Here is a 19089-nt window from a genome sequence, read left to right as displayed (position 1 = left end):
ATGCATCGCCTGAACGAAATCTTCGTTACGTACTCGTCGCTGTAGAGAGTGAAAGCAGCTGGCGCGTCTCCCACGTTGCGCACGAATATCGTCTTCGAGGAGGAGATCTTCACTGCTGTTGGTGGCACTTCAATCCGATCGGGGAAGTCCAAGATTCCTCTGGGTCCAATTGCTAAATTGGAAACGCTATTAGCGAAACGAAAAAGCGTATTTCAACGGGAAAACGAAATAATATTTAACTACGGTTTTCCCTGTAGCGTGATCGAATGATGCACAAAATAATTGACATCGTTGTATCAACAAAGCGACGAATCAATCGAAATATCAATTATTTCCATCGTAATATCAACAATTTATGTCGCTTACGTAATACTTCGATTAGCTGATTTATCGATAGATTATATTATACCGATTTTCGTCTCACCTATAACAGGTACGATGATTTCTCCAGTCTTTGTCACGAATTTTAATCGAAACTCGTGATCTTCTTGTTTCTCGGGGATGAACGTGACGTTGTAAGAATTAGCGAGGCCTGGTGCGATCATCGTCGAGTAACAATTCCCACGATATTCCACGGAGAAAAAAGGATCGAGCTCGTAGGATGTTTTCAAGTACCGCGATATCTAACGGTGATCCAATAACGATCTCGTATCGTTTGTTGCGAAGAGTCGAAACAAAAACGACCACCATATTCGATTACAATCGATCGAATTACCTGTGTCACGTTACGAACCGTCACCGTTGCTCTCAAAGTGTCCGCGATGGTGAATTTTTGAAAAACAACTACACTAGGAGTGACTTCGAATCCACGATCGAAAAATTCGGAAAAAACGGACAAATCCTGCTTGTACTTCGATTGCAACGTATGCTCCATCCTCTCCTCCGATGTCATCGACATTTGGCTCATGTACTCCGATGGACGCGCACACTGTTGAATATCATTCGTTTGTTCGAGAACACCCCTTTGATTACAATGATATAATCTATTTGCTAATTGATACCTGAAAAAGAAAGCACGGATGTAATTTTATCTTTAATTTGTGGGAAACTATAGTGGAGGAGAGAATTGTGAGCTTATTTTAAAATATAAAAATATATATCTTCGAGGAACTAATCTCGAACGCGTTAAATTCTAATCTTAAAATAACACTTTCAACTTCAGTCGGGTACGAGGAAACTTTTCATACCTTTTCTTCATCCTGGGTCTTCTTCCTCTGTGACCCGTGCAGCAAACTTTGTATAATCTCCGAGACGTTGAATATCCTCAGTTGATTGGTTATTCGATCTTGCTCCTTCTCGTTCATCTTGATCACAGGATACTCGGAGAAACCAATTTCCGTTGTATAAATAATAATCAGAGTTAGAATGGAATTGTCGTTTACGCAATCATTAATTATGCTTACGGTAAGTTCCTCGTGAAAATCTCTCGGTTTCTATCGATTTGGAAGTGAATTGTTTTCGTTCGTCGACCATGCATCGAATTCGTTTGAATCGATTCTCGAAACTGTAGAAAAATAAATTAAATACATTGAATAAATCGAATGAATGAATTGATAAAATAATATAATTTCTGAAGAGTAAACGAACAGAGTTTCAACTTGTTATTACCTTCTTGTCGATAGTACGAAACGTACGTACGAAATTTAAATACATCGATGGAGTGCTAGTCCCACCAACGAAGGATTAAAGACCTCGATGAAAGGAAAATTAAAATTTGATTCAATTACGAAGTTCGCGAATTAACGCGCGAATCACGCCACCACTTGATGCTCGTTAATAACGTAATATCACGGTTGATATAGGTCACGTTGCTCGCACGTCAAGCAGATCTTTGAGGGGTTAATCCAAAATTAGTCAAAGTTCGGGTGGCTTACAGCAGTTTCCGAACTCGCGTAACGCGATGTGCATTACTTAATCGCTCGCTACGAATCCACAATTGCACGATGGCCGTTCTTTTACGATTCGATCGCGTTACAAATTTATTGCCCATCCCTTATTTGTACTCGTACGTCTACTGCTACCGGTTCGTCGACCCGCGAGAAAATAAAACTATCTACAACGAAGTATTTCGTACAATCCAGACACACTCTTTCGTACAATTTGTTCACGATAGAATTTTATTTACAGCTCGACGAAATTTTTTATACGAGTATTACGTTTCCAGAGAATTACAACGTGGAATATCGAATACCCTGAAAAATTTTGTACCTCGATTTGAAAAAAAAAACGTATTTAGATATCCTCGAATATATATACATACATACATATATATATAATAATCTCTCGACAGATCGATACAGTTTTGTTTCCGCAATGGTGTCAAGTTCTTTACGATCGAAAACGTACAACTAGTTTCGGCGAGTTCTCTGAAAGAATGCTTCAACGGCATTTAAACGACGTGTCTAGACAACAGGGTGACCTACAAATGGGGACGGTGGTACAAAATGGTGGTTGTTTAGGCGGGTAGCAATTATTCTGTTGACTGTGAGGCAAGCAATTGGAATGCTGGCCGTTCTGTGTATTTTGCGGGGATAGACACGATTCCGGTGGATAGCCGACCGCCTTGGCGTAAGCTCGAAGGTAGCACAACGGGGGTGCACGACAATGAGGCGGTGGCGGGGGTGGTGGCGGACAACACGGCATCTTCGATATGCAACAAGCATCGCAGACGCCATTGTAGCAGCACATCCCTGGACACGGTCCTCGTGGGCAGCCTAAGGGCGGACATCTAACGTTGCAGACTTCCGGTTCCGGTTTTCTGCGAAAATGGTCAGCTTTGAGTTAGGTGGTACACAACAGAGAGAAAGTGAGAAAAGAAATCTTATTAGTACCGCAACTTGTATTTTTTAGTGAAAAAAAGAAATTAATTAACTCTCTTCCCGAATTATACTATCAAGTTTTAAATTCGTCGAGGACAAAAATAGAACGAGTCATTTTTAAATATTATTACGTCGAGTCAGTTACCTCGGCTTGTAATTTTTTTTTCTTTAGGTAATAATATAATTTTGTTAAGCTTGGTATTAAGGAGATTTAAACCGAGCTCGACTGTCAATGATACTCATAAATGGATTCTACTTACAGACATTCGATGTCACTTATAATATTCATCAGTTCGTCCATGTAATTACGGTCCTTTTTGCAACTCATTTTTATCCGCGTTTCGGATAGGCATACGCTGGAAATTTTACAATTTTTTTTTTAGTATTACGTGCAAATCGAAATTTTTACGTAGCAAACGGAAGTCGGTAAATTTAGTTGTTACGAGAGAGAGAGAGAGAAAAAAAAGAAACGAAGAACATTGAGCGTACATACTCGGTGTTTGCATTAACTATCGTACTTTCTTCTTAATATCGTTGAGTAATGATATTTTCATGGTTAACAATTGCGAGTGTACTCGAGGATGGGGTACACAGAAACGGACTACTTCGTCAATGGATGGTATTCCATTGGCAGACAGCAATTTGCTGATGAGCACGAAACGGAAATGGTGCAAACAATAGAGGGGAAAAGAAGAAAAACCAGCAATTCTAGCAACGAGGATGCGCTTGACGTTAAAGGAGCATAACAACTTGCAATGAATGACGAAATATTTCTGGGAATCTTTGTTGCTGATCAATGCTGTCGAACAATACCAATTACTTTTCTAAAATAGCAAATATTGATATTCCGGAGGAGCGATCGATCGTTAACGATAGTTTAAATACAATACATCGATTAACAATGAAATGAAAATCCTGATAGAATCAATTGGCCGCTCAAGGCCACCGAGGATGTACCCCCACCATACCGCTCGATTATCCCACTCCTCTATCGTTCGTCTAATCGCGCAACCTGGACGCGCAGGTTTGCCTACCGTCCCTGGCACCCGTGTCTAAATTCACATTATTCGTTGCAAAGATGGTGGCCTTGGGCGGTGAATCGATCTTCCTCACGCTATAATAAACCGCAAGACACCGCAAGGTTAGAAAGTCTATCGTTTTATTCACGAAAACGCTACGAAGCCACGCAAATCGTACCCTCTGATCCCATGACTTCAAAAACACACGGTTCGCTACAAAAAACACATTCAAAAAGATCGCTTCCGAGTATACGTATATATATAAAATACAATGATCGCGCGCAAAAAAACATGCACGACGTATAATCGAGGTACAAAATCGATCGAAACGACAGACGGTGGACGACCTCTCGATAGGTGGTTGCTTTTGTCATTAGTAGATCATCGGGGGTTGCAAGTGCCTGTTCGCGATTAGAGTTTCCGGCGCCACGAGTTGCGTGTTCGGTATGTAGTCCTGTTTCCTGGCCAGGTATCGCACACCCCCGATGGTTCTGGCCTCGTGGATGTTCGGTTGGTTGTAATGCATCCCCTGAAATGGAATTTTAGCCTCCGCCATTTGCCCGTCCATCTGACCGTTGAAATTTATGTAGGTGTCGCCAGCGGCTCGATCGAAGCTCTCCTTGCTTTGCACGTCGGTTCTTTGGGCGGATGCTACGTCACCTTCACCGTTGTTCCTGGCGAGATTCTTGGTGTTGTGATAATACTGCTGCATTTGCTGATAGTGTTGAGGGTGACCGCTCTCGAACTTGAACGGCATCACGTTGCTCCGTGTTGCCATTTGGTTCTTCTCGTTGTAAGGAATCACCTTGGCTGTGTTCAGTCCTGACAGCTGTTGCTGTTGAACGAAAGAAGCCTGTTGATCCACGGCTACCGTTCCATTCTCCCTTTCGGCCTGGACACTGTAACAGTTACGCGGATTGAACATCTTCTGTCTAGGATACTCCCTCATGATCTCCGTCTCCATGTTGTTCGGGTTTGAGAAACGCTGCGTGGAAGGGTTGTTCGGGTTCGAGAAACGCTGCGTGGAAGGGTTGTTCGGGTTCCTGTTGTTCTCCAGACCATTGGAGGACACCCTCTTCATTGGTGGTTCGTTGGTGGACATTATTAGTCGATCTCTCAGCTCCTCCTGTATCTCGCTGCGGTCTTGAATTCCGTTCAGTCTGACTGGAGGCTTCTTTGAAGTCAACGTGGTTAAGTACTCTAACCCCTTCTTGATATCCGGCGTCGCCTGAACATTTTCCATCTCTTTGCGCAATGCTTGCAGATCCTGCAACCCGTTGTTGCGTTTCTGTGGACGAATCTGTTCCTTATACAGTCGCAGTTTTAATAAACTGGACGAGTCCGATGTTGGTTTAGTCTCTTTGTACGCTGAGGAATTATTTGTCGATTGTACTTGGTGTTGATTTTGTTGCTGGTTAGACTGGTAGACCTGCTGATACTGTTGGAATTGTGGATTCTGTTGTTGCTGATGAGGATACTGTGCATATTGATAGTTGTGGACATTCTTCTGCTCCTGATAATATTGATAGTTCATCGGGGGTGCATTAGGACTCGGTTTTATGGAGTCAATTGTGTTAGCATTCCCTGGCAACGTACTAGGTTGGCTGTACATGTTGTTGTAAGGCTGGGGGATTCCGTTTTGTTGTTGCCAATTAGGTTGTTGATAGAACCGATTCTGCTGTTGACTCTGGGGATGACTAGGCATCTGGTGATTGGACGTTTCGTTCACCTGCTGGCGTGTCTGTTGGGCTTCGTTGAATTGTCGTGTTTGACGTTCCTTTTCTTTTTCCACCTCGTGCATTTTCTCCAGCTCTGTGTAAGACACATGCGATGGTGTCAGATGAGCCATCCACTCCGGTTTTCCATCTATCGGTTTTCTTCTGCGAACAGTGACCATTGGCGTTTTGTCCTCCTTCGTCATATCTTGTTTTTTGATCTCTTGGATGTACTCCAGTTGTTTTCTCTGCTCACTCAACAACGTGTCGAACTGTCTTCTCATGACATCCACGGGAATTCTTTGTTGTTTCATGGTGACCACTAGTTTTTCCTGGTCGCGTATCATGCCAGCGGTAAATGGTAACTTGATTGCAGGTGTTTGGGGTTTCTGTTGCCCAGCAAGCTGATGGCTGGTATGAGTTTGTTGATTCACTGTGTTGTCTTGCACCTGATTTACGTGTACTTTCTGACGCTGGTGCACAGCTTGCTGTTGATACTGTGGAATAAATTGCTGCTGTTGATACTGTGGCGTCAATTGTTGCCGTTGATACTGTGACGTCAGTTGTTGTTGCTGTTGATTCTGCGCTGCGAAAAATGGCTGACTATTATTCACCACATTCAGGTTGTATGGTTTCAACTGACTCTTGATGCTCGAGTAGTTGACTACCTGATTGTTTCTCGTCGACTCGTTCCGAGGATTCCGATGTGCCAGGTAGTTCTGTTGAACCTGGTCCGTCGAAGTTTTCATCTGGTTCATTGTCGCGTTCTGAGGCGATGGTATACTATGAAGTCCAGGGGCTTGCGTGGCGGGCTGTTGATTTCCGACATTGTAAAATTCCGGGGTTCTTTGCATCTGTTGCTGGTTGGCCATCATTTGCATCTGATACTGCATCGCTCGCCGTTGCATTTGCTGTTGCTGAGCCGTGGTCTGTTGCATTTGTTGGTAGACGTGTTGAGGATTTTGGACACTCGGGAAAGTCACCGTGTGACTGTGCGGCGCATGATGGCTCGTGGCACTCGGCTGTTGTTGATAATTGTCGTTCGATGGATTCGATGGGTTTGACAGATTGGGGACCGTGGATGCTTCTGACTGTAGCTGTCTCGTTGGGCTACCCATCATCATTTGTCTGTACATCTTCGATGATCGACCGCCGACCGGTTGTTTGTCGTAACTACTGCACTTGGTATTGTTGTCCTCGGGTTTGTTTTTCTCCTGATTCGACATCGGTGATGCATTATCTGAAGACTGTTGCAAGGATTGTTGGTGTTCCATCGGGGCTGCAGGTGGACTGCTGAGGGTGGGCGAGTGGACAGTATAATCTGCCTGTGCATTCTTCCACGGAGAACATTCGTGCGATCCGTGTGGCACGAATGGACGATGCGCCTGACCGTTGACGACTTGTTGGGGCAGCGTGCACTCGGAGTTCGGACCCATCTCGCTGATCTGATGCATCGCGCGATGAGGAGCAACCTGTTGCTGGCTCACGGTGTGCATGTTCTATGGAACGATTAATTCGTAGTTTAATGCTAATTCAAGCTTGGTCGACTTGGAGATTAAATTGTCCTTCGAGGTGTACAAGGTCGAATGTTTGACAAACGAAGAATGGTAGAAAACACACTGATCAAATATATTTGGTACATCGAGTGTTTAAAGTATCTTTACCATGTTTCTCGGCCTAATCTATAATTGATGGTTTATTTTCTTGGTACGAGCTGTAACTGATAGTTAGCTTTCCCGAAGAGGACCACTGTATAATTAAAATTGGAACGTTCGACAGTGTCCAGCCGGTAAAGTTTACCTGATGCTGATGTTGCTGCTGAAATTGTTGCACCGTACTGACTGCGTCGCCCTGTCCACTGTTCTGACGTTGATCGGGGCCACCAGCCACGTAGAGGGTGCCCTCTTCTTGAGGAATTTGCTGTACGATAGCACCGATAGGATCGGGGGAGAACGGCGGAAGTGTGTCCAACTTCTTGATTTCCTCAATTGGGAAACTCTTCAGTCTCGGCGAGGAACACGATCGCGAGTCCCTGGACGTGTCCTGAGAGTTGAACCTCGTCTTCGGAAGATACGCGTCAGCGTTCTTGATGACCGCGTTCGTTTGTTCCGTCTGCGGATTGTGTTGCGTGGACGATGACTTCTCGTGTCTCGAATACGTCTGCGGTACCTTGTTCATCTTCGAGTGGAGATTGGACGCGGTGGTACCCTTCGTTGACGTCTTCTGAAGGACATTTTTGTCCGCCAATGGTTTCCTGAATAATTACATTTCGAACAGTTCTAAACATCTAGGAACGAACACCATCGTTTCTTTACAAATTGTTTCCATGTACGCTTGAGAAGAAAATTATTCTAAAATTCGAAAATGAGATTTCGACTGTCAAACGATATTCTAAGTAAACTAATTTCGCGAGACCATCGATACACCTAATTCGAAGAGAATTAGAAATCGTGAAATTGAATTCGTGACAAAATTGTTAAAAATCTAGGCTACCCGATCCTACCTCTTGTTCATGTTTGTTTGGAATTTTGCTTTAAATTCTGATTGTACGTTCAGAGTAACATCGTCCAAGCTGGGCCAGATAATTTTCTATCGTGGATTTTGCATTACCGCCGGACAGGAACCTCCGATTAACCAGATTCACTGGGGTCTTAAGGACGAGGGCGAAAAATTGACGAGATGGCGGAGGCTAGGTTGCCATGGACACGTCTTGGGGTACGTACTCGATTCGGATTTCATCCGCAGCTCGCGCGAGAATGTTCCGCTAACTTCGTTCTCGTGTTAAACTGGTGGCAAAATTGCGTTCCGCGATTCGACTCTGACGGATTATGCGATGCGATTAGCCACGTAAATTGCACCGCGGAGCAGGGAGTATGCTACTTTGAGACGATTGAAACACGAATTCACGGAGAGCTTGTAACTCGGTTTATTTAAACCGTTTCGCTTAGCGGAAGACAAAGGAGATAAACGAATACCGATAGAAACTTTTGAGAGTAACTGAGCGAGAATGTCCCCGAGTAGATTTGTTCCCCAAGAATAAGAATATTTGATAAAATTCGTATCGAATAGAACAGTTAAGAAATCTCATCGTTTGTAGAAACGATACAATTGATCGTAGAATTACCTTCCTCCGAATCATTTCTCGCAAGCGTGGACTATTTCTTATATATACTGAGACACTTTTTCAAAACGTCGATTGAAATTTAATTTAAATATTTTGCTGTTTTTATTGCGTATAGTTTACAGAAAGAAGCGCACACCAATGCTTCGTCGATGTTGAGGCGTAACTACCTTTTTATTTTTCAAATTTGCGTTCAACGTTGATCGTTGGTACAAAAAAAAAAAGAATTCTGTACCGTTTTCCGTGAACGAATTCTGCAGACATGTCCATTTCGAACGCGCCACAAGCGGATCAGACGTTTCGCCGCCGCAATCGTACCAAAATCTTGACAACGTGACTTGATTCATAAAAAAAAAAAAATCACAGTAAAAAAATGAATGGTACCTGCTTTCTATTGCGAGCCACCCGTCAAAACGCTGAACACGCGCCGTGATCGCGTTCGATCGTTAATTTAACATTGTGCGAAAGAAAAAAATGCGCCAAAGTGCTTTCGAAGAAACGTCGTGTTTCGTTCGGCTGTTGCTGTTACGTTTCGTTTCGTCGAGCACATATTTCAGTCGAGAAAATACGCGTTTTTTTTAAGGGGTTGGAAAAGTAACACGCAGCGCCGAACGATGACGATGAGACCCGCTTCGATGAAAAATGTTTCTATTCGAGAACCATTAAATCGCCATTGACAAAGCTCGCTTTCGAGTAAAAACTTTAACCGAGGAAGAGAAACGCGAATATCGATAAAAATTGTTACCGATCGCTATTAATCGTCGTGTCGTCGTATTTATCGTAAATCGATGATTCTTTTTTTACCATTATCGGCTAAGCGCATCGTTGAAAACAATTTTCGTCCATTTCGAGTTGCCGATATTAATTGGCTCCCTTCTGGGAAAGACAATCCGGGAATAAAGTTTCGATCGGTTGGTCTCGTCATAGATTTTCGATAGTTCGTGATTTTTTCGATTTGATGAGGACCGTTTTAAATTTCGAGATTGGGACACATTCAAGGACAGTCGAATCCAGGATTAAGACCGATATCGGGATATATTCTTGTCGCCAGTTTAGCGAAATTTCTTATTCCGGGAATAGACGATGATCGGGAATTTAGTCGGGTTGGATACACGATAACTTTGTTGTCTTCTCTTCGATTTCTCGAATCCTCGGACCTCTTCGGTAGAATCTCGAAGCTGTTTGAGCATTGATAGTGTCCATGGGCGTTTCGTTCGATAATTTCCTGAAAATCAACAATATTTAATAAATCGATTCGGTATTAAACCCGATGTTTCGTTATTTTAATTTCAGTACGACGAGCTGGTTGTTCGCAAACCGCACGATACTCCGAAAATTCCCCAATCGTGTGAAAGTTTAAACATCGTTTGTATTTTACATTGGACTTCGATGGTCGAAATTTGTCTCCGTTGTCGCGAATGATTTTTGCACACATCCGTCCGTGGTTCTCGTTGGATGCCTCGAACGATTTCTCGCCATTGAATTTCAGCCTGGTTCCAAGCTCTCTCTCTAGTTCCAGACACTAGTTCCAGGGGACTAGTTACAGGAGGTTCCCTAGCGTTCGTTAACAAGAGCTATGGGGCACTGGAAGAAAGAAAAAAAAAACAAACTTAGTTAATTTCCACCAATCGTTGCAGGTATATTCTGGTTTGAATCATCTTGGAGATGATTGTTGTCAATCAAGCCTTTGATCGCTGAAGACGAAACATTTTTTCGTTGGTGGTGAACTTTGTCTATCGTACGAGGCGCGACCAAGTTAATATCGTACAATTCCTTCGCCCTGAATTAAATAATACGAGACAGTTACTTTCAAACGCGTGTAAATGCGTGTACGTTTCGCTGGACGCATATACGCGTTCATAGTTCGCACTTGTGGCTTCCTCTGAACGTACATACGCGTCCGTAGCACTCAAAGGGCTGTTCGACCATCCGGAGCAGAATATTTCCTTAACGTCATCGAAAATTGATTCCATTATGAAGGGACTGACTGCAAGATGGTCGACAAGGCGAGCAAGGTGGAGGCGTGGGTGGCGGACAGGGCATACAAGGAACCAGTTTCTTGGTACAAACGTACGTCACGACCGGTCGTGGAGGTGGGCAAGGCGGTGGGGGTGGATGACAGGTCACGATCACCTTCGGTGGACAAGGAAGCGGGCAACACGGTGGGCAGGGCGGACAAGGCCGTAGGTAAACCTAATTTTGAGTCATTATTAAGTTAGCTGCGATGACAAGACCACGGAGGCTTAATAGATTTACATAGCAATTACATCGACTGTAGCCGAGTTTCCTTTAACCCCTGACGAACATTTTTGACAATCGCTTAAACGAGAAACGTTTGTCCGAGGAAATTACCGGTTATGGAATTTTACACAGTGTGTAAATTCTCGATAAAGGTGGGTACAATGGGAACATTTATGAAATACATTTTACAGTGTGTTTTTTCCATAACGGTTGGAATAATGGAGAAATTACAGGTTGTGGAATAAATTTTACACACAATATGTTTTCCACGACGGTGGGAACAATGGAGAAAATTACCGGTTGTGGTATAAATTTTACACGTAGTGTTTTTCTCGGCGGTGGGAACAATGGAGAAAATGACCGGTTATGGAATAAATTTTACACATAATGTTTTTCATAGCGGCGAGAATAATGGTGAAAACGACCGGTTATGGAATTTTATAACGGGTGTTTACCATAACGATAAGAATAATGGTTATTCAGGGGGTGAACTCGGCGCACAGAAATAATACAAATGATAATTTCGAAAGCTTATTCTTTCATTGGAACTCACGGTTGTTTGAGTTGGTTTAGGGGGACACCGTGGCGGGCAGGGTGGTTTACACACTATGCAGGATGGGCAGCAGGTCGTCGGGGGACAACAGGAAGGCGGAGGGCAGGAAGGTAGGGGGCAGGAAGGTGGAGGACAGGAAGGTGGAGGACAGCATGGCGGTGGAGAGCAACACGGTGGTTTTGAACAACTGACAATGGTTCCGCAGCACCCTCTACTCGAGAGAAATAAATATTATCTAAGTATAGATAATCACAAAGAAGAAACATCTCCATTGGACAATATTCGTTTCCCGGTTGTTGTTCAAAATTTTGTATGATACGTTAAGGAAAAATTCATATCTACACGTGTTGAATTTAAACGAAGAATACATCCGTCGACCGTGAAATATTGCACATTGTGCGATATTTTTAATTCGTCAAGAAATTTTTGCAGAGAATGTTTAAAAAAGGAAACAAAAACCGCGCTTAATAACCGTGGAATTTTTTATTTCGCTTTTATCCCGACGGATAGATGAAATTTTTATTGCGAAAATTGTTGCATCCTACGAGGAATTCTGATCATTTGGATTTCAATCTATTGGACATCCCATTGAATTTGTATCGTTCAAGTATTAAATTTCGTTCGAATTTGCTATTCTCTACCGAGCCTCGATGAATTTCAATTTACGTTCAATTTTAGTCGTCCACGTATCGCTGGACGGTATTCTTAAATCGATGCAACTTCGATCGGGAATCAAATTCGACGAGTTCGACGAGAGATAAGGACGCGAATTTACTTGGTCATCACAGCGCTTGCGGAAGAGTGGTGTAGTAAGAGGAATTATGTCGACATATCCACTGGTGATCCATAAACCCTTGGATTGTCATCGAACCGCCAATGATGGATGGGGTCTCTATCCAACGAGAGAGGACGGCATTGGTGTGCTTTGATATCGTTCGTGGCCACTTGAAATTTTGCTGGTAATGGTCGAGGAATGGCGATGCAACGCGAATTATTTTATTTGTTTTGCTCAACGGTTGCCCGGACGATTCGACCTTCTATTATTCAGACGATCGATTTGATATTTAAACGAGGAGGCGGTGATTACCTGGATCGTTTTCTTTTCCACGAGAATCGATAATGCGCGGAGATCGCTCTCGTTGAAAATCCCTCGATATAAAATACAAGTTCTCCGTGCTTGCGCGTAATTGGCGCAAGTTTCATGATACTGTTCGACGAGTGTACATTAACACTAAAAAAAAAAAAGAAAAAAAAAGAAACATAATTCTCGTGAGACGTAACGTCCGACGTTGTTCGATACAATTAAATTTCTAATCCCGTTCCCGGTGTTATTAAGATAAACTTTTCTTTTTCTCAACCTCGTACTTAACTCTCGACTCCTGAGTTTCGTGAGACGAGTAATTACAATCGCTAAAACGTGGGATACAGTTCGATGATCTGTAACGAATCCACGAAGCAGGCGGGTAAGATCGGCGATTGGATCGCGTTTGGAGGAATCGCTCTGTTTATTTACAAAATCCTATAAATTTATACGTAGGAATTGTAAAACGACAGGGGAAGAAACTTGGTTCGATGAATTCAAGCTGAATCAGGATCGTGGAAATCCGTTTGGTGGCCCTCCGGTAAGGTGCACGTCGCGTTTAACGTAAACGCGCGGCTAGTGACATTCCAGAGTTTGGAAAATGGAGATTTTCATCGTGCGGCTGTCATGTCACGCAGAATCCAGGCCCGTTCGGTGGTTTGGCTGGTACTCCGCGTCTGTGCATGCGACAGGCGTGTTCCTCGAGTCGTTGTGCCGCCTTGCCCTCGTCCTGCTTGTTGTTGCTCCAAAGACGCTCCGCGGCTGCGCTGGCGCGCGGCCATATCGCCGAATGCACGTTGTTGCTGGAAAAGAAAAACGCGTTTTCTGGGTTAGGTCCATGGTAATCGTGTAATACACTTGGCTTTTTAAAATGTCCGATTAAAGAGCTGCAGTACACTCGGCTAAAAATGTACGTTGAATCGCGGGGACGAGAAGAATAAACGGGCAGGAAATACAATCGCCTTTTCAAAATGACCGATCAAAGAGTAGTTACGATACATTGTAACAAAAATGTGCGTCGAATCGCTGAGACGAGCGAAAGCTCGAGCGCGGAGAATGTTTAAACGAATAAATGGAAAAAAACTACGATCGGGTTTCTCAACGAGGCGAAATTTTAGATTTTTTACGTGTACATTATTCGTAAGGTGTAAGTAACTTTCAGGTGAACATTTTTCGAATAGATACAGGTATCGAAAAGACTACTTGTAGAATATTTGGACCATTTGGATATTGTTGAATCTCGAAGTTATTTTCAACAAAATTGCGAACGGTTTACCTGTCAACGAATTCACCCCACATACAGGCCTCCCCACCGAGCATCAAACTCGTCGCGTTCGCGGCGCCATTAAACGCGAGGGGATCGCATCTGTAAAACTTCAACCAATCGCCACCGGTAGCCACGTGATCTAGATACCAGCAAGCTGACAGCAACACCGGATGTCCCGCTTTGGTCGCGTTTTCGAGTTCCTTTTGCCAGAAACCCGTCCACACGTGAACCACCGTGCTGTTTGGCATAACGACGCCGTTGTCGAACACCTGCCGAGTTGAAGTCCGATGTTAGCATAACTGAAATTCTAATACCTTGGTCGAAACTTCTGTCTCGAATTTGACGTCGGGGGCGGTTCAGAACTCAATTCCCTGGAATTTAACTGAGTTTCGCAATGGCGTTAAAGCTGAGCTAAGTTTATTTCGGTAAATTTACGTTTGAGCGATTGTCGCGAGCCACCGTAGCGATTCTACACGGAATTTGACGCGCAGTTCCTTCCTTTCTACGAGATCTCTGATATCTTGGTATCTACTTCGAAGAATAACTTATGATTCTTGAATCAGAATCACTGTTTCGAAAAATAACTCACGATTCTGGATTTGAAAACTTTATCGTCTCCACCGAACGAAAGATCTCATTCTTGACGAGTTTAGCAATCCCTGCGAACGATTCTGCGAGCCCCGAATTCCGTGCAATAACCGACGTGAACCCCTAATCGAGGTAACGCATTGATCTACGTCGCGACGGAAAAGATGGGCGGAAAATTATGTTACGTGGGAAGTTGTTTGCTTGGTATTTTGAAATCAGTTTTCAACGACCATTGAATTAGTCGTTTAATCAAATTGCGGTTCGCTTCGAGTTCCCGAATGGTTCGTTCCTTAGTTGTTCTTTAAGACGGTTTGCGAGGTTGACGCTTAATTTCTATTCCATTAGACAGTCGTTGCGAGCAATTTGCTTCGAAGAATAGTTACGAGATACAAGGGACGTTTACCTCTTGCCATACAATTGTATTCGCCTGCAGAGAATCGGTGATCTTTAGAAGCTTGGTTATGTACTCTTTCTCGAGGCGCACGTACTGCTTGGATATATTGTGTGAATTCATGTACGTGTTGATTTCCGGATTGCTCTTCCAGCAATCAAATAACACCTCGTCGCCGCCCAGATGGACATATTGATCTGGAAATACCTGCACGATCTCGGCGAACAAATTTCGTAGAAACTCGTACAGGCTGTTGTTAATCGGGTTCATGGGGCCCAGTTTACCAGTTGGTTTGCCCTTCGAATCTGGTACGGAACAGGATGTTTTTATTCGGTTAAAATTGACGATATTTCTAACGAGCAACCGATCGCAAGAAAGAGAATTTTTAATGTTTCTTCTTTTGTCTCGGAAAAACGTTTCGTGTTTGAACGATGGACATTCACGATCGGATGTTATTATTTACGAAATTACGGCGTTGAAAATCTAGATTGGGTTATATTTACCGTAACAAGGCGTCAATAGTTCGGGATAAGCCAAACCCCATGACCTGGTATGTCCAGGGGTATCGAATTCCGGCATTATTCGAATGCCCCTCAACCTAGCGTAGTCGACGATCTTCTGGATGTCGTTCAAGGTATATACCATCGAGGGATGATACGCTCCCTTGGCGGACAATTCCGGGTAGCTGGAACTTTGATACGGAAAGCTGTTGTCGTCAACGATGTGCCAATGAAGAACGTTCATTTTGTTATACGACATCGCGTCCAGAGTCAGCAATATGTCGAAGATAGGCAAGTAATGGCGCGACGTGTCCAAGAGGAGACCCCGATGGGGTAGTTTCGGTCGGTCCACTATGGTCTGACACTTTATCCTTAGCTGTGGATGATCACGGGATCGAGTTTGGTAAAAGCTGTTTCAGATTTCTCCAAGAGATCCGATAACGAAGTTAAACAATAGATACACGTTGATACACGATGGATACGTTTAAAATTATTTTCTCGCACGGAGCTAGACCAGAACATTTTTTTAATTTAAACAAAATATTAAACATTTGCTGGATGTAGTTCGACGAGCCGACCGTTCGATTAACGTAACTCTAAGGAAATAAAATTTTCGATCGTCTGGAATCAATGGTAATAAACATTTTTCATATACTCACATTAGGACCATCACCAGCCGGGTATAAGAGCTGAGAAAAGGTCTCGAGACCTCTGAGTACTCCCCATACCGATTGAGCCACCAGCTTAGCCACAGTGGTCGTCTCGTTGATGCTGAGAGTATCTGCGCGAGCCAAAATTGTTCGAAGTTTATTCCAGATCTTTCACGTGTCGAGAGTTACGGCTCCGCAAAATATTTAAACTGCTATTAGTTCGTGAGTAAATTCAATTTTATTACACGCTCGAGAATCTCTTTATTGTTCACAATACTTTATTTTTCCTCATCGAAATCCACTTTGAAATGTTCGGAACGTTACTGACGGAATATTCGAAAGACTACGAAAATCTTTGAACTTTCAAATTAAGTAAAACTGTTCCAAATTATTTCGAAAAAGTTCGACTCAATTTCTATCCGGAGTAACTGTAAAGGAATAATAAAATTAACATTTTTATCGCTCGAGGAATCTCATCTTCGACGAACTTAGCGATGGAGTCCTTGAGAACGATTACGTAATCCCCGAATTTCGTGAAGCAAGGTGCGTAGACCCCTATTGATATGCGCTGCGTCAACATCGTCGTGACAGAATGGACAGTCGAAAAAAAACTCGTAACGCATGGAAATGCGGCTTGAACCGATACGAGAGTGGGTTAGCTCGGAAGAATGTGCATGCGTATAATCGCGAGTGTCTACTCCTCTTGTTAATCACATTGTTCGACCTCGAAGTTGAGCGTGATAAGAAAAGATGAAACGAGATCTCGAGCTCCGTTTCTCGCCTCTGTCTCAATCGTCCCTGACTGTATTAATCGACGCAATTACTAGCGTATCTTCGGACCGTGTTGTTCGTATTTTATTTCGTATCGTTTCGCGTATTTGCGCAGACGATCCGATTCACGAAATCGCTGTCTATCGCGTACGAATTCGCGCGTAATCGTGCCGTATCGTTTTACGCGAAAGAATGTAACTTTGTCGTAAACGCGCGTCGACGAAATAGAATCTCAACGTTAGAAATCGCGAAGACCGAAAGAAACGATGTGCCACAATGAAAGAGAAAAAAATAATCAACAATGATGTCATTCGACCCGATCCATCGATAAACGGATTCATCCGAACAAACATTTTGTGTTTACAAAACGAAAGCTTGTTTGCAAATAACTTTTACTTCGCGCGAATCCGGTGGTAAATTTTTGAAACGAATCGCGGAATAAAACCCGATCGCGCGTATTTGTTTGTTAGAAATTAATGTCAGGATTGAAAACACGAATCGCTCGGAGCGAGCCGTTTTGATCGCGATAAGCCAATTGTGCCTTCTTCTGTTGCACAAGAACTTACATGATTCCTTCATCTGCAAATGGGGCCAGTGGTTCCCATCCTTTTCGCAAGACTCTCCCAAATGGATTTCCAAAGCTGTGAGTATACCCTTGGTGGTCCCATTGTCCCGTCCTGACGAGGATCTAGCGTGTCCTTGCACGAAGACCCTTGCTACTCCCGCTTCCGTCAAAATGATCGCTTTATACCTTTCGACCGCGTCGACCACTATATCGCAAGTCTCGCCAACTACCTGCATAATGGATTGTACAATAATATAATATTAAGTGTGCAACAGGTGGAGATACATTTGCGTACCGTTGGAATCTGACCAAGAGACGTCAAGATCGATTTACGTCGAGGTAATAAAATAAAACAAACAAACAGAATTCGATAGTACGTGAGAGCATCTGTGCACTGTGTTCGAGTCGAGTCGATATCTCTGAATGAATCAAAGAAGAAAATATTTGTCAATTTCTGCTCGAGAATCGGTAGGTGTTCCCCTCCTTCCGTTCCAGTTTCTTCAATCTCGTGAGAACAGTTCCGACCCGATACGCGCTCGAAGATTAAAATTGTACACCGTGTATATTCGACGTGATTTATTTTTTCACACTGTGCTGCGTGGTTTCCCTAGCTCGCGTTATCGCTGAAACGTAACGAAAGGAAACGTGGATGTATACGCGATAACGGTCAGCCCTGCGCAGAGATCTGTGTGCAAAGTAAAAGCTGGGATTCCTCGCGAGTCGACGAACACGGCCAAAAATAAAGAATCACGGATCCAAAGCCGCCTCGGTATCGCGAATCTTCGCGAACGAAACACGAGCTACGCTCGACTCAACGATCACCCGGAAACTAAAAAAATTAGATACACGGTCGAGATTGGATCTCCCCGGAGCGCGTAAAAGATCGGAACTGGTTTTCGAGCTTTTGTGGAATATTTTCTTACATAAAGAAAAGAAAAGAAAAGAAGAAACTATTTTCCCACAAACGTACTCATCGTACAACCCGAACCACCTGCACCCAATAGATACTCGTATCAGCGACTCGTGGAACGCAACACATTGAAAAAGATCGAGTAGATCGCCGAGTTTAAATTCAAAGGTTTCGAATTTCCAAAAAAAAAAGTTTTGTTTCAAATCGAAACAAATCGAAACGACTCCACCGTTATTCTCAATCGTTTGCACCGATAATCAATGTTCGTCTTTTCGACGTTACCGTTTCGATGTTGCAATACGAAAAGAAACATCGTTGATCGGTCCCGGAGGTGGTTGTCAACCACTGTCAATAGGCCACACCGGAAACCAATGGAACCAGAGGGTTTTCTCTTACTCACGTTGAACTGGAAGGTGGATGCTCGCAGCAAGTAGGAGGACTTGCTGAGACGTCTCAGATTGGGCAGTGGCCAGGGTTCACCCTGAGTGGATTGCACCCAGGGACCGGAGTCCGAGTTCAGGGTGTTCGTTCGGCTGACGAACGCTACCAGCAGCAACGTGAGCGATCCCAGCAGCACCGACGACTGCATATCCGGTTTCTTGGAGCGGTTTCAGGTGTTCGACGGGGAAACGATGCGACGCCACCGAGTGGTCATCGTCTACTGAACGCGGCGAACGATGAGAGTGGTAACGACCTTAGCCCGCGCCACTTAACTTTCATCACAACGCCGGAGCGGACCTGCTCACGGTCAAGTGGGAACAACCAGTCCACGGTCTGGTCGTGTCCTTAAGTATTCTTCTTTTCACGGAGACCGAGACAGGGTGCGAGGGGATTGGACTACTGGTCGTTGGACGAGGAAAGGGGCCACCGATGGGACGTTGACACGACGTTGGAATTT

General features: G+C 43.8%; 4 protein-coding genes and 1 long non-coding RNA gene across 5 annotated transcripts in view; all 5 read right to left on the bottom strand.

Moving 5' to 3' along the window:
* LOC143149664 (hydrocephalus-inducing protein homolog) overlaps window positions 1-1304 on the bottom strand; it is a 40745-nt gene extending 39441 nt beyond the window's left edge. The window contains 5 exon segments of the mRNA XM_076317234.1: window positions 30-172; window positions 425-623; window positions 716-928; window positions 1002-1073; window positions 1188-1304. Coding sequence (XP_076173349.1) covers window positions 30-172; window positions 425-623; window positions 716-928; window positions 1002-1073; window positions 1188-1304 — 744 coding nt within the window.
* Window positions 1305-1979: 675 nt separating this feature from the next.
* LOC143149663 (uncharacterized) lies at window positions 1980-3221 on the bottom strand. Its single transcript, XM_076317233.1, has 3 exons — window positions 3080-3221; window positions 2424-2758; window positions 1980-2053 (listed from the first exon to the last, which is right to left on the bottom strand). The coding sequence occupies exons 1-3, from the start codon at window positions 3145-3147 to the stop codon at window positions 1980-1982; spliced, it is 477 nt and encodes a 158-aa protein (XP_076173348.1). The 5' UTR covers window positions 3148-3221.
* Window positions 3222-3822: 601 nt separating this feature from the next.
* Window positions 3823-7998, bottom strand: LOC143149111 (uncharacterized). Its single transcript, XM_076316195.1, has 2 exons — window positions 7354-7998; window positions 3823-7052 (listed from the first exon to the last, which is right to left on the bottom strand). The coding sequence occupies exons 1-2, from the start codon at window positions 7729-7731 to the stop codon at window positions 4212-4214; spliced, it is 3219 nt and encodes a 1072-aa protein (XP_076172310.1). The 5' UTR covers window positions 7732-7998; the 3' UTR covers window positions 3823-4211.
* A 50-nt stretch (window positions 7999-8048) lies between these two features.
* Window positions 8049-19089, bottom strand: part of LOC143149536 (uncharacterized) — a 49874-nt gene continuing 38833 nt past the window's right edge. Inside the window, exons 9-10 of the long non-coding RNA XR_012992817.1 lie at window positions 10053-10258; window positions 8049-9899 (exon numbers count right to left, since the gene is read on the bottom strand). This is a non-coding gene — a long non-coding RNA (uncharacterized LOC143149536). The remainder of the gene's footprint in view (window positions 9900-10052; window positions 10259-19089) is intronic.
* Window positions 12950-18923, bottom strand: LOC143149533 (beta-hexosaminidase subunit beta). The gene is made up of 7 exons (XM_076316998.1): window positions 18592-18923; window positions 17283-17511; window positions 15955-16076; window positions 15299-15671; window positions 14808-15100; window positions 13826-14085; window positions 12950-13352 (listed from the first exon to the last, which is right to left on the bottom strand). Exons 1-7 carry the CDS (start codon window positions 18778-18780, stop codon window positions 13175-13177), a joined length of 1644 nt encoding a protein of 547 aa, XP_076173113.1. The 5' UTR covers window positions 18781-18923; the 3' UTR covers window positions 12950-13174.

This window comes from Ptiloglossa arizonensis, chromosome 7, assembly GCF_051014685.1.
Source record: "Ptiloglossa arizonensis isolate GNS036 chromosome 7, iyPtiAriz1_principal, whole genome shotgun sequence".
NCBI classification, from domain to species: Eukaryota; Metazoa; Arthropoda; class Insecta; order Hymenoptera; family Colletidae; genus Ptiloglossa; species Ptiloglossa arizonensis.
The sequence above is the reverse complement of the archived record's forward strand: the minus strand, read 5'-3'. Positions and strand labels throughout refer to the sequence as shown.